This window comes from Anomaloglossus baeobatrachus, chromosome 7 (assembly GCF_048569485.1).
Source record: "Anomaloglossus baeobatrachus isolate aAnoBae1 chromosome 7, aAnoBae1.hap1, whole genome shotgun sequence".
Lineage (NCBI taxonomy): Eukaryota > Metazoa > Chordata > Amphibia > Anura > Aromobatidae > Anomaloglossus > Anomaloglossus baeobatrachus.
In genome coordinates, this window is record NC_134359.1 from 226,941,225 (window position 1) to 226,958,639 (window position 17,415).

Consider the following 17,415-nt stretch of genomic DNA (forward strand, 5'->3'; position numbering starts at 1 on the left):
GCGGACGTGCGTGTGGCTGCGTCAATTTGCGCTTGACCTGCTGAGATAGCTTGTAGCGCCCATACGGCTGCGAATGCTGGGGCAAAAGAAGCGCCGATAGCTTCATAGATGGATTTCAACCAGAGCTCCATCTGCCTGTCAGTGGCATCTTTGAGTGAAGCCCCATCTTCCACTGCAAGTATGGATCTAGCTGCCAGTCTGGAGATTGGAGGATCCACTTTGGGACACTGAGCCCAACTTTTGACCACGTCAGGGGGAAAGGGATAACGTGTATCCTTAAGGCGCTTAGAAAAACGCTTATCTGGACAAGCATGGTGATTCTGGACTGCCTCTCTGAAATCAGAGTGGTCCAGAAACATACTCTGTGTACGCTTGGGAAACCTGAAACGGAATTTCTCCTGCTGAGAAGCTGACTCCTCCACCGGAGGAGCTGAGTGAGAAATATCCAACATACGATTGATGGACGCAATAAGGTCGTTCACTATGGCGTCCCCGTCCGGAGTATCAAGATTGAGAGCGGCCTCAGGATCAGAATCCTGATCAGCTGTCTCCGCATCATCAACCAGAGATTCCCCCCTCTGAGACCCTGCACAACATGATGATGTCGAGGGAAAATCTAAGCGAGCTCGCTTAGTCGGTCTGGGGCTGGGGTCTGTGTCAGAACCCTCAGCCTGGGATCCATGAGATACCCCGGGAGGACATTGTTGGTCCAGCTGAAGTGGGCCAGGGAACAAAGATTCAACAGAGTCCCTGTGCTGAGATACCGGCCTGGACTGCAAGGCTTCTAGTGTCTTAGCCATAGTCTCAGAGTTTTGCAAACTCCGTCCCCGTCACCTGAACAGTGTTAGCAGGTGGCTCCCCCTGGGCCCCCCCTAGCAGAGGCTCTGGCTGAGTAAGTGCCACAGGGGCCGAACAGTGCACACAATGAGGGTCAGTGGAACCTGCCGGTAGCGGGGTCGTACATGCGGCGCAGGCAACATAATAAGCCTGTGTTTTGGCACCCCTGCCTTTCGTGGGCGCCATGCTATTATCTTCCCTGAGCAACATAATAGGGTATATAGCCAGAAATCAACTGTGCACCATACAGTGTAAAATAAACATATAATGTTACACTACTGCACAATGGGGCTAGCACCACAGGTGCTGCTTACCACCCGCTTAAAGCGGTTGTGAGGCCACCAGAGTCCCTGCCTGGGTCTCCCAGACTTTGTCCCCCTCTGCAGCGTCCGAGGAGCTGACAGGAATGGCTGCCGGCGTCCTGAGGAGAGGAGGGAGCCGTGGGCGTGACCCAGAAAGTGCGGGAACTGGTGCCCGCACTGTGCACAGTGAGGGGGGTGGAGTATGCAAAGCATGCTCCAGCCCTCAGTGCTGCTCGTTCTGTGCAGCGTCCCGCCCTTCCCCTGCCTGTCAGGGCTGGGGGCGGGAGGAAAGGAAACTAGGCCGCAAAAAGCCGGGGACTCTAGTAATAAACGCGGCCGCCGTAAAAGCGCGGCCGGCGTGGAAGTCCCCGGCGCACTACAAGTCCCAGCCGCGCCGCAGTGTTTCCATGGCAGCGGCGGTCAGTGCGGCAGTCCCTATACATAAACACACTCAGCAACGCTGAGTGTGTAATGGCACATATTAACCCGGTCAGCGCCGCGGTCCCCGGTGCACTAGCACACCCAGCAAAGCTGGAGTGTTGCTGTGCGCGGTCCCCACGGGATACAGAGTACCTCCAAGTAGCAGGGCCATGTCCCTGAACGATACCCGGCTCCTATCCAGCAGGCTCCACAGGAGTTGTGGATGAAGCACGGTCTCAGTGCCTGGAGACCGATAGGATCCCACTTCCACCAGAGCCCTGAGGGGGATGGGGAAGGAAAACAGCATGTGGGCTCCAGCCTCCGTACCCGCAATGGATACCTCAACCTTACAACACCGCCGACAAGAGTGGGGTGAGAAGGGAGCATGCTGGGGGCTCTATATGGGCCCGCTTTTCTTCCATCCGACATGGTCAGCCGCTGCTGCTGACCACTCTCTGGAGCTGTGCGTGCATGTCTGACCTCCTTCGCACAAAGCAAAAAACTGAGGAGCCCGTGGGAGCACGGGGGGTGTATAGGCAGAAGGGGAGGGGCTTAACACTTTTAAGTGTAATACTTTGTGCGGCCTCCGGAGGCATAGCCTATACACCCAATTGTCTGGGTCTCCCAATGGAGCGACAAAGAAAAATATTTTAAACTCAGAAATGTTGGCACCTACTCAAAAGTCTGTACAGTAAATGCACTGAATACTTGGTCAGGGCTCCTTTTGCATGAATTACTGCATCAATGCGGCGTGGCATGGAGGCGATCAGCCTGTGGCACTGTTGAGGTGTATGGAGGCCCAGGTTGCTTTGATAGCAGCCTTCAGCTCAACTGCATTGTTGGGTCTGGTGTCTCATCTTTCTCTTGACAATACTCCATAGATTCTCTATAGGGTTTAGGCGAGTTCGCTGGCCAATCAAGCACAGTGATACTGTGGTTATTAAACCAGGTATTGGTACTTTTAGCAGTGTGGATAGGTGCCAAGTCCTGCTGGAAAATGAAATTTCCATCTCCAAAAAGCTTGTCGGCAGAGGGAAGCATGGAGTGCTCTAAAATTTCCTGTTAGACGGCTGCGCTGACTTTGGTCTTGATAAAACAGTGGAGCTACACCAGCAGATGACATGGCTCCCCAAACCATCACTGATTGTGGAAACTTCACACTAGACCTCAAGCAGCTTGGATTGCGGCCTCTCCACTCTTCCTCCAGACTCTGGGATTGCGATTTCCAAATGAAATGTAAAATTTACTTTCATTTGAAAACAACACCTTGGACCACGGAGCAACAGTCTAGTTCTTTTTCTCCTTGACCCAGGTAAGACGCCTCTGGCATGGTCTATTGGTCATGAGTGGCTTGACACAAGAAATGCAACATTTGTAGCCCATGTCCTGGATACGTCTGTGTGTGGTAGCTCTTGAAATACTAACTCCAGCAGCAGTCCACTCCTTGTGAATCTCCCCCCCCCCCAATTTTTAATGGCCTTTTCTTAACAATCCTATCAAGGCTGTGGTTATCCCGGTTGCACCTTTTTCTACCACACTTTTTCCTTCCACTCAACTTCCCATTAATATGCTTGGATACAGCAATCTGTGAACAGCCAGCTTCTTTAGCAATGACCTTTTCTAGCTTACCCTCCTTGTGTAGTGTGTCAATGACTGCCTGCTGGACATTATCAAGTCAGCAGTCTTCCCCATGATTGTGAAAAAGGAGCCAGCACGATCTGAAAATGGCATGCATCATATAAAAAGTGCAAATTCACAGATTTATTCCAACTGTACTATAATAAAAAAAATGAGATTTTTAGCAAATAATTGATCAATTCTTTGAGCCACCCCTGCCAACGTCACGGCAAATCTCAATAGGGGGGTCCTAACCTATATTATGTATTTCATGTGCCATGCGGCCTCCTAGATAAAGTTAAAAGCAGAACCATAATGGAGCACACATACCTGTAACCTGTATATAGCCACTTCTATGTTGCAAAAGAGGCAATTGTGGATAGAGGCCAGCCCAGGTCCCAGCATGTGGAGCAAGCTCTACACATACCAGGACTATATCAGAACTGACCCTCCCAGTGCCAGACAGCAACCATTCATAAAGGCGGACCAGATCTAAGTATGGTGCTTAATTAGCAATGCCTGTGGAAAGGGGTGAGGCAACTGAATGTGAACAGCTATCAATAGGAGGAATACATTGCAAACCAAAATCAGGTGTGCATGGTATGGTGATGGTCAGTCACCAGAAACTGTAGCATAACTACAGTTATAACCGAGAAAAAGGAGCCAGCATGATCTGAAATTGGCATGCATCATATAAAAAGTGCAAATTCACAGATTTATTCCAACTGTACCATAATAAAAAAAAAAAAAGAGAATTTTGTTTACTTACCGTAAATTCTTTTTCTTATAGTTCCGTATTGGGAGACCCAGACATTGGGTGTATAGCTTCTGCCTCCGGAGGACACACAAAGTACTACACTAAAAAGTGTAGCTCCTCCCTCTGAGCATATACACCCCCTGGATACCAGATCTAGCCAGTTTAGTGCAAAAGCTGAAGGAGAATAGCCACCCACAAGTAAAGATAGAGGAAGAACCGGAACAACCGGAGCCTCTGTCTACAACAACAGCCAGTGATAACACGCGGAACAAGAAACTGCCAACAGGCAACAGGGAGGGTGCTGGGTCTCCCAATACGGAACTATAAGAAAAAGAATTTAGGGTAAGTAAACAAAATTCTCTTTTTCTTTATCGTTCCTATGGGAGACCCAGACATTGGGATGTCTCAAAGCAGTCCATGGGTGGGAATAAACAGAAAAACTGAGAAGTAGGCGGAACCTAACTTCACAAATGGGCGACAGCCGCCTGAAGGATGCGTCTGCCCAAGCTCGCATCTGCCGAAGCATGAGCATGCACTTGGTAGTGCTTTGAAAAGGTATGCAGACTAGTCCAAGTGGCAGCCTGACAGACCTGCTGAGCCGTAGCCTGGTGCCTGAAAGCCCAAGAGGCACCGACAGCTCTGGTCGAGTGTGCCTTGATCCCCGGCGGGGGAGGCACCTGAGTACACTGGTAGGCATCGGAAATGGCCGACCTAATCCAACGAGCTAAGGTCGGCTTAGAAGCCGAGAGGCCCTTACGCCGACCTGTGGTTAGCACAAAAAGAGAGGTGCACCGCCTAAGAACAGCGGTGCGAGACACATAGATCCGGAGCGCCCACACCAGATCCAGAGTATGCAACGCTTTTTAAAAGCGATGAACAGGAGCCGGACAAAAGGAAGGCAGGGAAATGTCCTGGTTAAGGTGGAAAGGAGAAACCACCTTAGGGAGAATGTCCGGAGTCGGACAGAGAACCACCTTGTCTGGATGAAAAACCAAAAAAGGTGACTCCGAAGAGAGCGCAGCCAAATCAGAGACTCTCCTGAGGGAAGTTATGTCCACTAGAAAGACCACCTTCTGTGAAAGACGAGACAAAGAAACCTCCCTAAGAGGCTCAAAGGGGGGTTTCTGCAAGGCCGTGAGGACCAGATTGAGGTCCCAGGGATCCAAGGGCCGCCGGTAAGGCGGAATGATGTAAGACGCGCCCTGCATGAAGGTGCGTACCTGCGCCAGCCGGGCGATACGCCGCTGGAACAACACTGAGAGCCGAGACTTGCCCCTTGAGGGAATTGAGGGATAGTCCTAGCTGCAGACCGGACTGTAGAAAAGACAGAAGGGTCGGCAAGGAAAAAGGCCAAGGAGCATGGCCGGAAGAGCGACACCAGGACAGGAAAATTCTCCAGGTCCTGTGATAGATTTTGGCCGAGGAAGACTTCCGAGCCCGAGTCATAGTGGAGATGACTTCAGGAGGAATACCAGAAGCTGTCAAGATCCAGGACTCAAGAGCCACGCCGTCAATCTGAGAGCCGCAGAATTCTGGCGGAAAAACGGATCTTGTGAGAGAAGGTCTGGACGGTCCGGAAGATGCCACAGCACGTCTATGGACAGATGGAGAAGGTCTGGGTACCAAGCTCGCCTGGGCCAGTCCGGAGCAATGAGGATGAACCGACGGCCCTCCATTCTGATCTTGCGCAGAACTCTGGGCAAGAGAGCTAGAGGGAGAAACACGTAGGACAGACGAAACTGGGACCAATCTTGAACCAGACCGTCCGCTGCAAAGGCGTGAGGATCGTGGGAGCGAGCCACGTAAACCGGAACCTTGTTGTTGTGCCGGGATGCCATTAGATCCACTTCCGGAGTGTCCCACTTGCGGCAGATTGACCGAAACACTGCCGGATGCAGGGACCACTCGCCACTGTCCACGGTTTGACGGCTGAGATAATCTGCTTCCCAGTTTTCCACGCCTGGGATGTGGACTGCGGATATGGTGGACTTGGAGTCCTCCGTCCATTGAAGGATGCGTTGAACCTCCAACATTGCCAGGCGGCTGCGTGTCCCGCCTTGGTGATTGATGTAGGCAACCGCTGTCGCGTTGTCTGACTGGACTCGGATGTGCTTGCCCGCCAAAAGGTGGTGAAAGGCTAGGAGGGCTAGAAGCACAGCTCTGGTTTCCAGCACATTGATCGAGAGGGCTGATTCGGACGGAGTCCAAGTGCCCTGTGCTCGGTGGTGGTGCATACCGCTCCTCAGCCAGATAGACTGGCATCTGGCACTGGCATAGACTGGGTGAGGATCACCCAGGACGGGGCCAGGAAGGAGCATCCCTGAGACAGAGAGAGGGGCCGAAGCCACCACTGAAGGGAGCCCCTGGTCTGTGGCGACAGAGCCACTAACCTGTGCAAGGAGGATGTCCACTTCTCCCAACAGCGGAGAATGTCCAGCTGCAGAGGACGCAGCTGGAACTGGGCAAAGGGAACAGCCTCCATTGACGCCACCATCTGACCCAGCACCTGCATTAGGTGCCTGATGGAGTGACGGCGGGGCCTCAGCAGAGAGCGCACCGCCAGATGGAGGGACTGTTGTTTGACCAAGGGCAGCTTCACAAGTGCCGGCAGAGTCTCGAACTGCATCCCTAGGTACGTGAGACTCTGGGTCGGAGTCAGAGTGGATTTGGGCAGATTGACAAGCCACCCGAATTGGACTAGAGTGGCGAGAATGAGTGAGACACTCCGCTGACAGTCTGCGCTGGATGAAGCCTTGACTAGAAGGTCGTCCAGGTAAGGAATCACTGCCAACCCCTGGAGGTGCAGAACCGCAACCACTGCTGCCATGACCTTGGTGAATACTCGGGGGGCCGTGGCTAACCCGAAGGGGAGAGCCACGAATTGGAAATGTTCCTCTCCGATTGCAAAACGTAGCCAACGCTGGTGTGAAACTGCAATTGGCACATGCAGATAGGCATCTCTGATGTCGATGGATGCCAGGAAATCTCCTTGGGTCATTGAGGCAATGACTGATCGCAGAGACTCCATGCGGAAATGCCGCACCTGAACATGCTTGTTGAGAAGCTTGGAGATCCAGGATGGGCCGGAAGGAACCATCCTTTTTGGGGACTAGGAAGAGGTTGGAGTAGAAACCTCTGAACCGTTCCCAGGCGGGAACCGGTACAATTACTCCGTTGGCCTGCAAGGATGCCACGGGCTGAGAGAAGGCGGCGGCCTTGGAGCAGGGGGGAGTTGACAGAAAAATCTGTTTGGCGGGCTGGAAGAGAATTCTATCCTGTAGCCGTGGGAGATGATATCCCGCACCCACTGATCGGAGACGTGTTGAAACCACACGTCGCCAAAGTGGGAGAGCCTGCCACCGACTAAGGACGTTGCTGGCGCGGCCAGATAGTCAAGAGGAGGCTGCCTTAGTGGCAGCAGCTCCTGCGGTCTTCTGTGGACGCGCCTTTGTGCGCCAGTTGGATTTTTGGTCCTTGGCTGAGTTAGTGGACGAGGCCGAGGGCTTAGAGGATGACCAGTTGGAGGAACGAAAGGAACGAAACCTCGACTGGTTCCTACCCTGGGCAGGTTTCCTGGTTTTAGTTTGTGGCATGGAAGTACTCTTCCCGCCAGTAGCTTCCTTAATAATTTCATCCAGTTGTTCACCGAATAGCCTGGATCCAGCAAAAGGGAGCCCAGCAAGGTACTTCTTTGAAGAAGCATCTGCCTTCCACTCTCGAAGCCACAAGATTCTGCGGATAGCGAGGGAATTAGCCGAAGCCACCGCAGTGCGGTGAGAAGCCTCCAGCATGGCAGACATGGCATAGGATGAAAAAGCTGAAGCTTGGGAAGTTAAGGCAACCATTTCGGGCATAGATTCCCTGGTGAGGGAATGCATCTCCTCTAGAGAAGCAGAGATGGCTTTGAGAGCCCACACTGCTGCAAAAGATGGGGAGAACGAGGCCCCTGCCGCCTCATATACAGATTTGGCCAGAAGGTCAACCTGGCGGTCAGTGGAATCCTTAAGAGAGGTGCCATCAGCCACTGATACAACTGTCCGGGCTGAGAGTCTAGACACCGGAGGGTCTACCTTTGTTGAATGAGCCCACCCCTTGACCACCTCAGGTGGAAAGGGAAAACGGTCATCAGAACCACGCTTTGGAAAGCGTTTGTCAGGACAGGCCCTAGGCTTGGTCACAGTGGCCTGAAAACTGGAGTGGTTAAAGAACACACTCCTTGTCCTCTTAGGCAAGGTAAACTGGTGCTTTTCTGCCAGAGAGGGTTGCTCCTCTGATACTGGCGGATTGAGGTCCAGTACAGAATTAATGGACGCAATGAAATCACTAACATCTGAGTCACTTTCGGACAGATCAATGGGGCACATGAAGGTAGCCTCCGAGCCCCCAGTAATGGCATCCTCCTCGTCCTGCGAGTCAGCTCTTGAATCAGAGCCGCGGGACGAGGAAGGAGAGGGAGCCCTGCGTCTCCTCTTAGGAGGACGGGGTCTGGGACCAGATGAAAAATCCTCTGTGAGCTCCACTGAGAGAGCCCTAGCAGCAGAGGCGCCCTGAGAAGGGGGCTGATGCATGGTCAGCAAAGTCCGGGACAGCTGTCCCATGGAGTCGGCAAAAGACTGGGAGATTGACCTAGAGAAGGATTCTACCCAAGCCGGGGGTTCAGCCACTGGAGCCGGAGCAGCCGGAGGGACCACTGTGGGTGCGATTCCAGGCTGAGGCATTGTCAGGTTAGAGCAGGCATCACAACGTGGATATGTGCTCGGTTCAGGCAGTATGAGCTTACATGCAGTGCATATAGAGTACAGCCTTGCAGCCTTGCTCCTCGTGTGAGACATGCTGCTGAAGTGGGGGCTCTGAGCCAGAATGACCCCCAGAGAGTATATAAGCAGTTCCACAACCGGAGGTTGTGGCTTACCAGACCGTTTGTGTGCCCTCCAGATCCCACAGCCCGGACCCCCAAGCAGCTTAGAAGGGATGCTGCAGCCAGCGCCGAAAACGCTGATAAAATGGCGCCGTAGTGAGGAGAGGGGGCGGGACCTGCTCTGAGAGCGGGATCTGGAGGGCCAAGGAGATTTACAGGGGAGGGGACATGTGCTCAGAGAGGAGTGTCCCTCCCCTGTGCCGAACGGCCGCTGGGCGGAGCCGCACTGTCCCTCTGCATGATTGACATGCAAGGGCAGTGAAATCGAAAGTAGGCCTCCGGCGAAGCCGGGGCCTAAATTTAAGCGATGCGGCCGGCGAGCAGGCACCCTCGGCGCGGTTCTCAGGCGACAACCAGAGAACCGGCCGGAAATGTCAAAACAGTTACACAGCACACTCTCCCCAACAATAAAGTACAAGGGACCCCCCGGGTATAAACGTCTCAGATACTTAGCTTGCTGAGACGCAGGGTTCCAAGTCCCTGGGGATGAGTGCTCCGTCCAGCAGGATCCTGAAGGGCTGCGGATGGAGACCGGCCTCCTGCAAAGCAAGGAGAACCGTGCTGGCTCCCACTTCAAGCCAGAGCCCGAGGGATGGTGAAGGAGCGCGGCATGTAAGGCTCCAGCCTTGGATTCAACCTTAACAACACCGCCGACACAGTGGGGTGAGAAGGGACATGCCGGGAGTCCAGGCTTGGACCCGCTTTTCTTCAAAAAACTTTCCAAAATGAAAAATCAGATGAGAATGCATGTGTGGATGTATGCCTCCTGAACACAAAGCAATGAACTGGCTAGATCTGGTATCCAGGGGGTGTATATGCTCAGAGGGAGGAGCTACACTTTTTAGTGTAGTACTTTGTGTGTCCTCCGGAGGCAGAAGCTATACACCCAATGTCTGGGTCTCCCATAGGAACGATAAAGAAAATGAGATTTTTAGCAAATAATTTATCAATTCTTTGAGCCACCCCTGCCAACGTCACGGCAAATCTCAATAGGGGGGTCCTAACCTATATTATGTATTTCATGTGCCATGCGGCCTCCTAGATAAAGTTAAAAGCAGAACCATAATGGAGCACACATACCTGTAACCTGTATATAGCCGCTTCCATGTTGCAAAAGAGGCAATTATCGATAGAGGCCAGCCTAGGTCCCAGTACGTGGAGCAAGCTCTACACCTACCAGGACTGGTACAAATGCTACAAATGTCTGGTGGCTGGTCACCACCATGCTATGCACGCCTGATCTTGGTTTGCAATATATTCCTCCTGTTGGTAGCTGTTCACATGCAGTTGCCTCACCCTTTCCACAGGCAATGATAATTAAGCACCATACTTGGATCTGGTCCGCCTTTATGAATGGTTGCTGTCTGGCACTGGGAGGGTCAGTTCTGATATAGTCCTGGTAGGTATAGAGCTTGCTCCACATACTGGGACCTGGGCTGGCCTCTATCCATAATTGCCTCTTTTGCAACATGGAAGCGGCTATATACAGGTTACAGGTATGTGTGCTCCATTATGGTTCTGCTTTTAACTTTATCTAGGAGGCCGCATGGCACATGAAATATATAATATAGGTTAGGACCCCCCTATTGAGATTTGCCGTGACGTTGGCAGGGGTGGCTCAAAGAATTGATCAATTATTTGCTAAAAATCTCAATTTATATTATAGTACAGTTGGAATAAATCTGTGAATTTGCACTTTTTATATGATGCATGCCATTTTCAGATAGGGAAAGAGAGAGGGGAGCCAGCATTATGATTGTGTAGTCTAATGAACCAGACTAAGACCATTTTAAATGCTTAGGAAGCCTTTGCAGGTGTTTTGTGGTAATTATTCTTATTTTCTGAGATAATGACTTTTGGATTTCCATTGGGTGTAAGCCGTAATCAACATTTACAGAAGTAAACTCTTGAAATAGATCGCTCTAATGACTAACATATGCATTTCCCTTTTTGTATTGAATTACTGGAATTACTGAAATAAATTAACTTTTTGATGATATAATAATTTATTGAGATGCACTTGTATATCCATGGCATTCCCTTGGTCCAACCATTCAGTGACTTTGTTTTAGAAGGAAATCAGGTTGGTCTGACAAGATGTATTGGTCATAAAGCTGTCCTGGCCCTGGGTAAGTAATGCCTTCACACCCAGGAACCTTAGTAAATGTTCCTTGATAATTTGCTATAAGATTTTTCTGCTATGGAGGTCAGGCTTACTGGCCTGTATTTTCCTGGATCCCATCCTTTTCCAATCTAGAGGAACAGCTCCTGTTTCCCATGACTTATTGAAGTTTATGGCAGTTGGTACTATGATTACCTTAGCGCTCTCTCAGGACTTTAGGGTGTAAATCTGTTCGTTGTGACTTGGTTTCTTTTAACTTGGCATAAGGGTAAGCATACACGGCGAGTAATACGGACCAAGTGGAATGCGATAAATAAAAAAAAAAAAGATTGCATTCCACGTGGGCTAATATTACTCTATGGGGCAGTTGCCATGAGCAATTTTTTTTCTCAGCGCTAATCGGAACGAGAAAACAATCGCAGGATGCTGCGGAAGGAATGCGATCCGGTTTCACTCGCACCCATTCAAGCCTATGGGGTGCGAGAGAAACATTGCATTGCACTCGCATTACAGTGGAGTGCAAAGCGATTTTCACATCAGTCGGCAACGGAGGAGATGGGGAGATAAATCCCTCCCTATCCTCTGCAACGCTGGCCATCCCTTCCGTAGCTGTGGTCTGAACGCAGGATCGGACCACAGTCGCATGACACTCGGCTCCTGCTGTGCTGCGAGTGTGAGCCAAATGTCATGCAAGCACTCGCACTAATCCCCGTGTAGCCTCAGCCTAAGTGTTCTATCAATCCTTTGCTTATTGTCAATTTGGATTCCTCCTGACATTTCTATCATGATAATTGTTGATATTTGCATTAGTTTTTTGGGTCAGAAGACAGATACGTAATACGAATTTAGTAGCTCCAACCGCTGCTCCACCTTGTTGTGTGCTTCACCTTTTCATTCTGTAGAATTCCAATGGTCTCCTTCACTTTTCTTTTGCTTGTAACATACCCCCAAAATCCTCTTACCTTACTCTTGGTCTATTTTTCAAGCCTCAATTCGTGTTCGGCCTTAGCTCTTTTGACACTTGTCTTGCAGAGTCTGAAAACTGCCATGCATTCTTCCCTAGGTATAATCCCCATGTTCCACTTGTTGTATGTTCCCTTTTTCTGAGCAGGTGATGTAATTTTTTGGTCATCCATCCTGGTTTCGTTAGATCTTTCCCACGTTTCTTCCTTTTAGATATTGTTAGTTCTTGTGCATTGATTTGCTTACAGAAGATTTCCTATCCTTTCTGTGCAGTTTTGTGCTTGAGAAATATGCACCATGCAATACTACCAAGGCTTGTTTTTGGACCCTTGTAGTCTGCTCTCCCAAAGTGAAGCCTGTGTGTCCTCTCAGGTCTTCCTACTCTTGCAACCCTAAATGTTCATGTAGCCTTAAATATTTCATTTTCACAAGGCTAACAGGAGAAAATGTACCCCATAATTTGATATTAGTTTCTCCAAAACAAGATAGCCCATATGTGGTTAAAATCTATTTGCACACATAATAGGGCTCAGAAGGGAAGGAATGCAATTTATCTTTTGGAGAAAAATTTTGGTTAGAGTAGATTGTGGGTGCCATGACCCATTTGCTGGGCTCCTGAGTAGAGATTAGCAAACCCGATGTTCGTTTTTCGGACCAAACACCAACTTAAAAAGTAACCAAAAAAAAAAAACCCCAGACATTGGGTTCGGAGTTTGGGTGCCTTACGTATGCTGACCACTGGCGCGAGCATCTCTATGCGTAGGTACACTCAGTGCTCAGCCCAGTGCAAGACGCTTGCAGAGTTTGAACGGCTCACACTGGGGATAACAGCATGATCGGATGTAGTGTGCAACATCCTCCCCTACAAAGATAAATACATAAAAATGGTAAAACCCAACTTACCCTACCTGGGAAGTGTTCTGTTTATGGCTGGCTGTATGCACCCACCAAACCGAACTTCCTCGGGTTCGGTCATCTCTACTCCTGAGCTGCAAAAAAACAGCAGGAACCCCCTCCTAGTGAGCCCATTTTCCATACTGCATTTTTAAGCCACAGGTTTTTCACAGAATTATATAACACTGGGCTGTGAAACTAAAAAATATCTTTTTTTCATATAATGTTGGTTTAGCCCAAGTGTTTTTATTTGCACAAGAGGTCACGGAAGAAAAAGAACAGAGCTTCTGTCTAAAGCTCAAAAGTTTAGACAGAATTTATGTTGGAACCATTCACTATAATGAGTCGGAGTCACTTTGGATGCCCTATAGCCTCTGTTCCAGTGGTGTCCGTCTTTCTAGAGGTGCACAAATGCATGGACTAAAAACAGGACATCAAAGGAAAAGTGGCAAATGTAGTAAACAGAGGTCATATTGAGTCCAGAGTCCTGAGTCCAGAGTGACTTCTGCATCATTTTAGTTGGTAGTTCTGTCTGGATTTTGTAGACATAAACCCCCGACCTAAAAGAATTGTCTTATAGATGGACAACCCTTTTTGAAATCAAGTAGGCCCTGTTGTAAAATGAAAACGACACATACAATCCATCCGCACCAGTGCCGTTTCAGTGACGTTGGGCTGGGTCTGCCGGGCTCATGTGGCATTATTATGCTGTGTGAGCCTTGCAGGTAATCAGCAGCTACACCCTTACTACCCATGGATGAATGTTGGATAAGTGGAAAATAGCCGGAAATAGGTGAAGACAGAGACCGGTAAGTATTTTGATGAACTCATCACACACAATATTGACTGATAACAGAGGGGGGCAAAAAAAAAATCAAAACGTTGGAGTGGTTCCTGAAGTATTAGCTGGAGGATCATAGCGAATGGTGGGCCCATTCAGCCTAACCTGGCCTAGCGTCTACATACCGGGCTACACAATGTCAACATCCAAACAATAGAATAATAAACATGCAGAGAAACTCACTTACCTGGCTCTATCTGATCTGCACAACTATCAGACAACTGCAATTTGAATTAAAATGTATTAATGCCTACTAAATGCTGATAAATAATGCAAATTCTTCCATAGAAAATCTCCTTAGTAAAGTAGCAATTTAGTGGATTGCATTTCTGGCTTTGGAAAAGTAAAGCAAGCACAGCGTATAGTATATTTTCCATTAGCGCAATGAGAAAAGTAGACAAGTCAAACATTATAGACGTCTAAGTCTCATCTGTGTTGTCACAATCATATACAAGGGTGATTATGCAAATTCACATGTAGACACTAATTATACTAATTTAGACTATGTCTCTATGGGTTTTATCATGTCGGAGACCTGAGAAATTACTGGCCATCCTTTACCAGTACACAAGCTTAGCAGTTTACTCACAGGGTGTCTGCAGTATCAGTTGAAGGCTTATGTCAGGATGATGTCTCAGTGATTACCTCCAATAAATGTCTTTGACATATGTGTAGGTATAAATTTAATACGTATACTACAGTGTACTTTCTTGGGTCTGTATGGACCAGTTTAGCAGACACTCTTTTGGCATCCACTGTGTGAAAGTGAGCCTAGGTATGTCGGATGTATGTGCAGAGGGATATTTTCTGACTCTACAGTCCGAGTAGAGCTTCAGCAGTACACATGGCAATGGCTGACAGACCACAGCCCTTCAGCAGTGTACACATGGCAATGGCTGACAGACCACAGCCCTTCAGCAGTGTACACATGGCAATGGTCTACGGACCACAGCTCTTCATCAGTGTACATATGACAATGGTCTATGGACCACCGCCCTTCAGCAGTACACATGGCAATGGCTGACAGACCACAGCCCTTCAGCAGTGTACACATGGCAATGGTCTATGGACCACCGCCCTTCAGCAGTGTACAGTGCCTTGCGAAAGTATTCGGCCCCCCCTTGAATTTTTCAACCTTTTCCCACATTTCAGGCTTCAAACATAAAGATAAAAAAATTTAATGTTATGGTGAAGAATCAACAACAAGTAGGACACGATTGTGAAGGTGAATTTATTGCTGATTTTAAACTTTTATAAAAAATAAAACTGAAATTTCGAGCGTGCAATATTATTCATCCCCTTTAAGTTAATACTTTGTAGCACCACCTTTTGCTGCGATTACAGCTACAGTCGCTTGGGGTATGTATGTGTCTATCAGTTTTGCACATCGAGAGACTGAAATTCTTGCCCATTCTTCCTTTGTAAACAGCTGGAGCTGAGTGAGGTTGGATGGAGAGTGTTTGTGAACAGCAATTTTCAGCTCTTTCCACAGATTCTCGATTGGATTCAGGTCTGGACTATGACTTGCCCATTCTAACACCTGGATACGTTTATTTGTGAACCATTCCATTGTAGATTTTGCTTAATGATTGAGATGATTGTGTTGTTGGAAGACAAATCTCCGTCCCTGTCTCAGGTCTTTTGCAGACTCCAACAGGTTTTCTTCAAGAATGGTCCTGTATTTGGCTCCATCCATCTTCCCATCAATTTTAACCATCTTCCCTGTCCCTGCTGGAGAGAAAAGCAGGCCCAAACCATGATGCTGCCGCCACCATGTTTGACAGTGGGGATGGTGTGTTCAGGGTGATGAGCTGTGTTGCTTTTATGCCAAACATATCGTTTGGCATTGTGCCCAAAAAGTTTGATTTTGGTTTCATCTGACCATAGCACGTTCTTCCACATGTTTGGTGTGTCTCCCAGGTGGCTTGTGGCAAACTTTAAATGACACTTTTTATGGATATCTTTGAGAAATGGCTTTCTTCTTGCCACTCTTCCATAAAGGCCAGATTTGTGCACTGTACGACTGATTGTTGACCTATGGACAGACTCTCCCACCTCAGCTGTAGATCTCTGCAGTTCATCCAGAGTGATCATGGGCCTCTTGGCTGCATTTCTGATCAGTCTTCTCCTTGTTTGAGACAAAATGTTTGAGGGACGGCCGGGTCTTTGTAGATTTGCAGTGGTATGATACTCCTTCCATTTCAATATGATTGCTTGCACAGTGCTCCTTGGGATGTTTAAAGTTTTGGAAATCTTTTTGTAACCAAATCCGGCTTTAAACTTCTCCACAACAATATCACGGACCTGCCTGCTGTGTTCCTTGGTCTTCATGATAGTCTTAAGGCTGCTTTACACGCTCTAACATCGCTAGCATTGGCTAGCGATGTCACGTGCGATAGCACCCGCCCCCGTCGGTGGCACGATATGTAGTGATAGCTGCCGTAGCGAACATTATCGCTACGGCAGCGTCACAAATACCTACCTGTGCAGCGACGTCGCTGTGACCGGCGAACCGCCTCCTTTCTGAGGGGCGGTTTGTTCAGCGCCACAGCGACGTCACAGCAGCGTCACTGAACCGCTGCCCAATAGAAAAGGAGGGGAGGAGATGAGCGGCCGGAACATGCCGCCCACCTCCTTCCTTCCTCCTTTTCCGGTGGACACAGGTAAGAAGATGTTTGTCGATCCAGCGGCGTCACACATAGCGATGTGTGCTGCCGCAGGAACGACAAACAACATCGTTACTGCAGCAGCAACGATAATTGGGAAGAGGGGGACATGTCACCGATGAGCGATTTTGCACGTTTTTGCGACAATTCAAAATCGCTCATAGGTGTCACACACAACGACATTGCTAAAGAGGCCGGATGTGCGTCACAAAATCCGTTACCCCAATGAGATCACTTTAGCAATCTCGTTGCGTGTATAGCGGCCTTTAGTGTTATGTTTAAAGCCCAGAGACCATCACAGAGCAGGGGCATTTATACGGAGACTTGATTACACACAGGTGGATTATATTTATCATCATCAGTCATTTAGGACAACATTGGATCATTCAGAGATCCTCAATGAACTTCTAGAGTGAGTTTGCTGCACTGAAAGTAAAGGGGACGAATAATCATGCACGCCCCAATTTTCAGTTTTTTATTTTTTACATAAGTTTGAAATAAGCAATAGTGTCCCACTTGTTGTTGATTCTTTACCATAACATTAACATTTTTATCTTTATGTTTGAAGCCTGAAATGTGGGAAAAGGTTGAAAAATTCAAGGAGGCCGAATACTTTTGCAAGGCACTGTACATATGGCAATAGTCTATGGACCACAGCCCTTCAGCAGTGTACACATGGTAATGGTCTACGGACCACAGCTCTTCAGTAGTACACATGGCAACGGCTGACGCACCACAGCCCTTCAGCAGGATATACGTGGCAATGGTCTACAGACCACAGGCCTTCAGCAGTGTACATATGGCAAGGGTCTACAGACAACAGCCCTTCAGCAGGGTATACGTGGCAATGGTCTAAGGACCACTGTCCTTAAACAGTGTACACATGGCAATGGTTGATGCACCACAGGCCTTCAGTAGTACAGATGGCAATGGTTGACGGACCACAGCCCTTTAGCAGTACACATGGAAATGGTTGACTGACCACAGTCCTTTAGCAGTGTACGCATGGCAATGGTTCACAGACCACAGTCCTTCAGCAGTGCACACATGGCAATGGTTCACGGACCACAGTCCTTCA

The 17,415-nt window shown here is 48.9% G+C and overlaps 1 protein-coding gene across 1 annotated transcript in view; it reads right to left on the reverse strand.

Annotated features, from left to right (window-relative positions):
• The window catches only part of ZC3H7A (zinc finger CCCH-type containing 7A), a 188,786-nt gene that overhangs the window by 101,870 nt on the left and 69,501 nt on the right, over positions 1 to 17,415 (reverse strand). Inside the window, exon 8 of the mRNA XM_075317930.1 lies at positions 13,859 to 13,892. Coding sequence (XP_075174045.1) covers positions 13,859 to 13,892 — 34 coding nt within the window. The remainder of the gene's footprint in view (positions 1 to 13,858; positions 13,893 to 17,415) is intronic.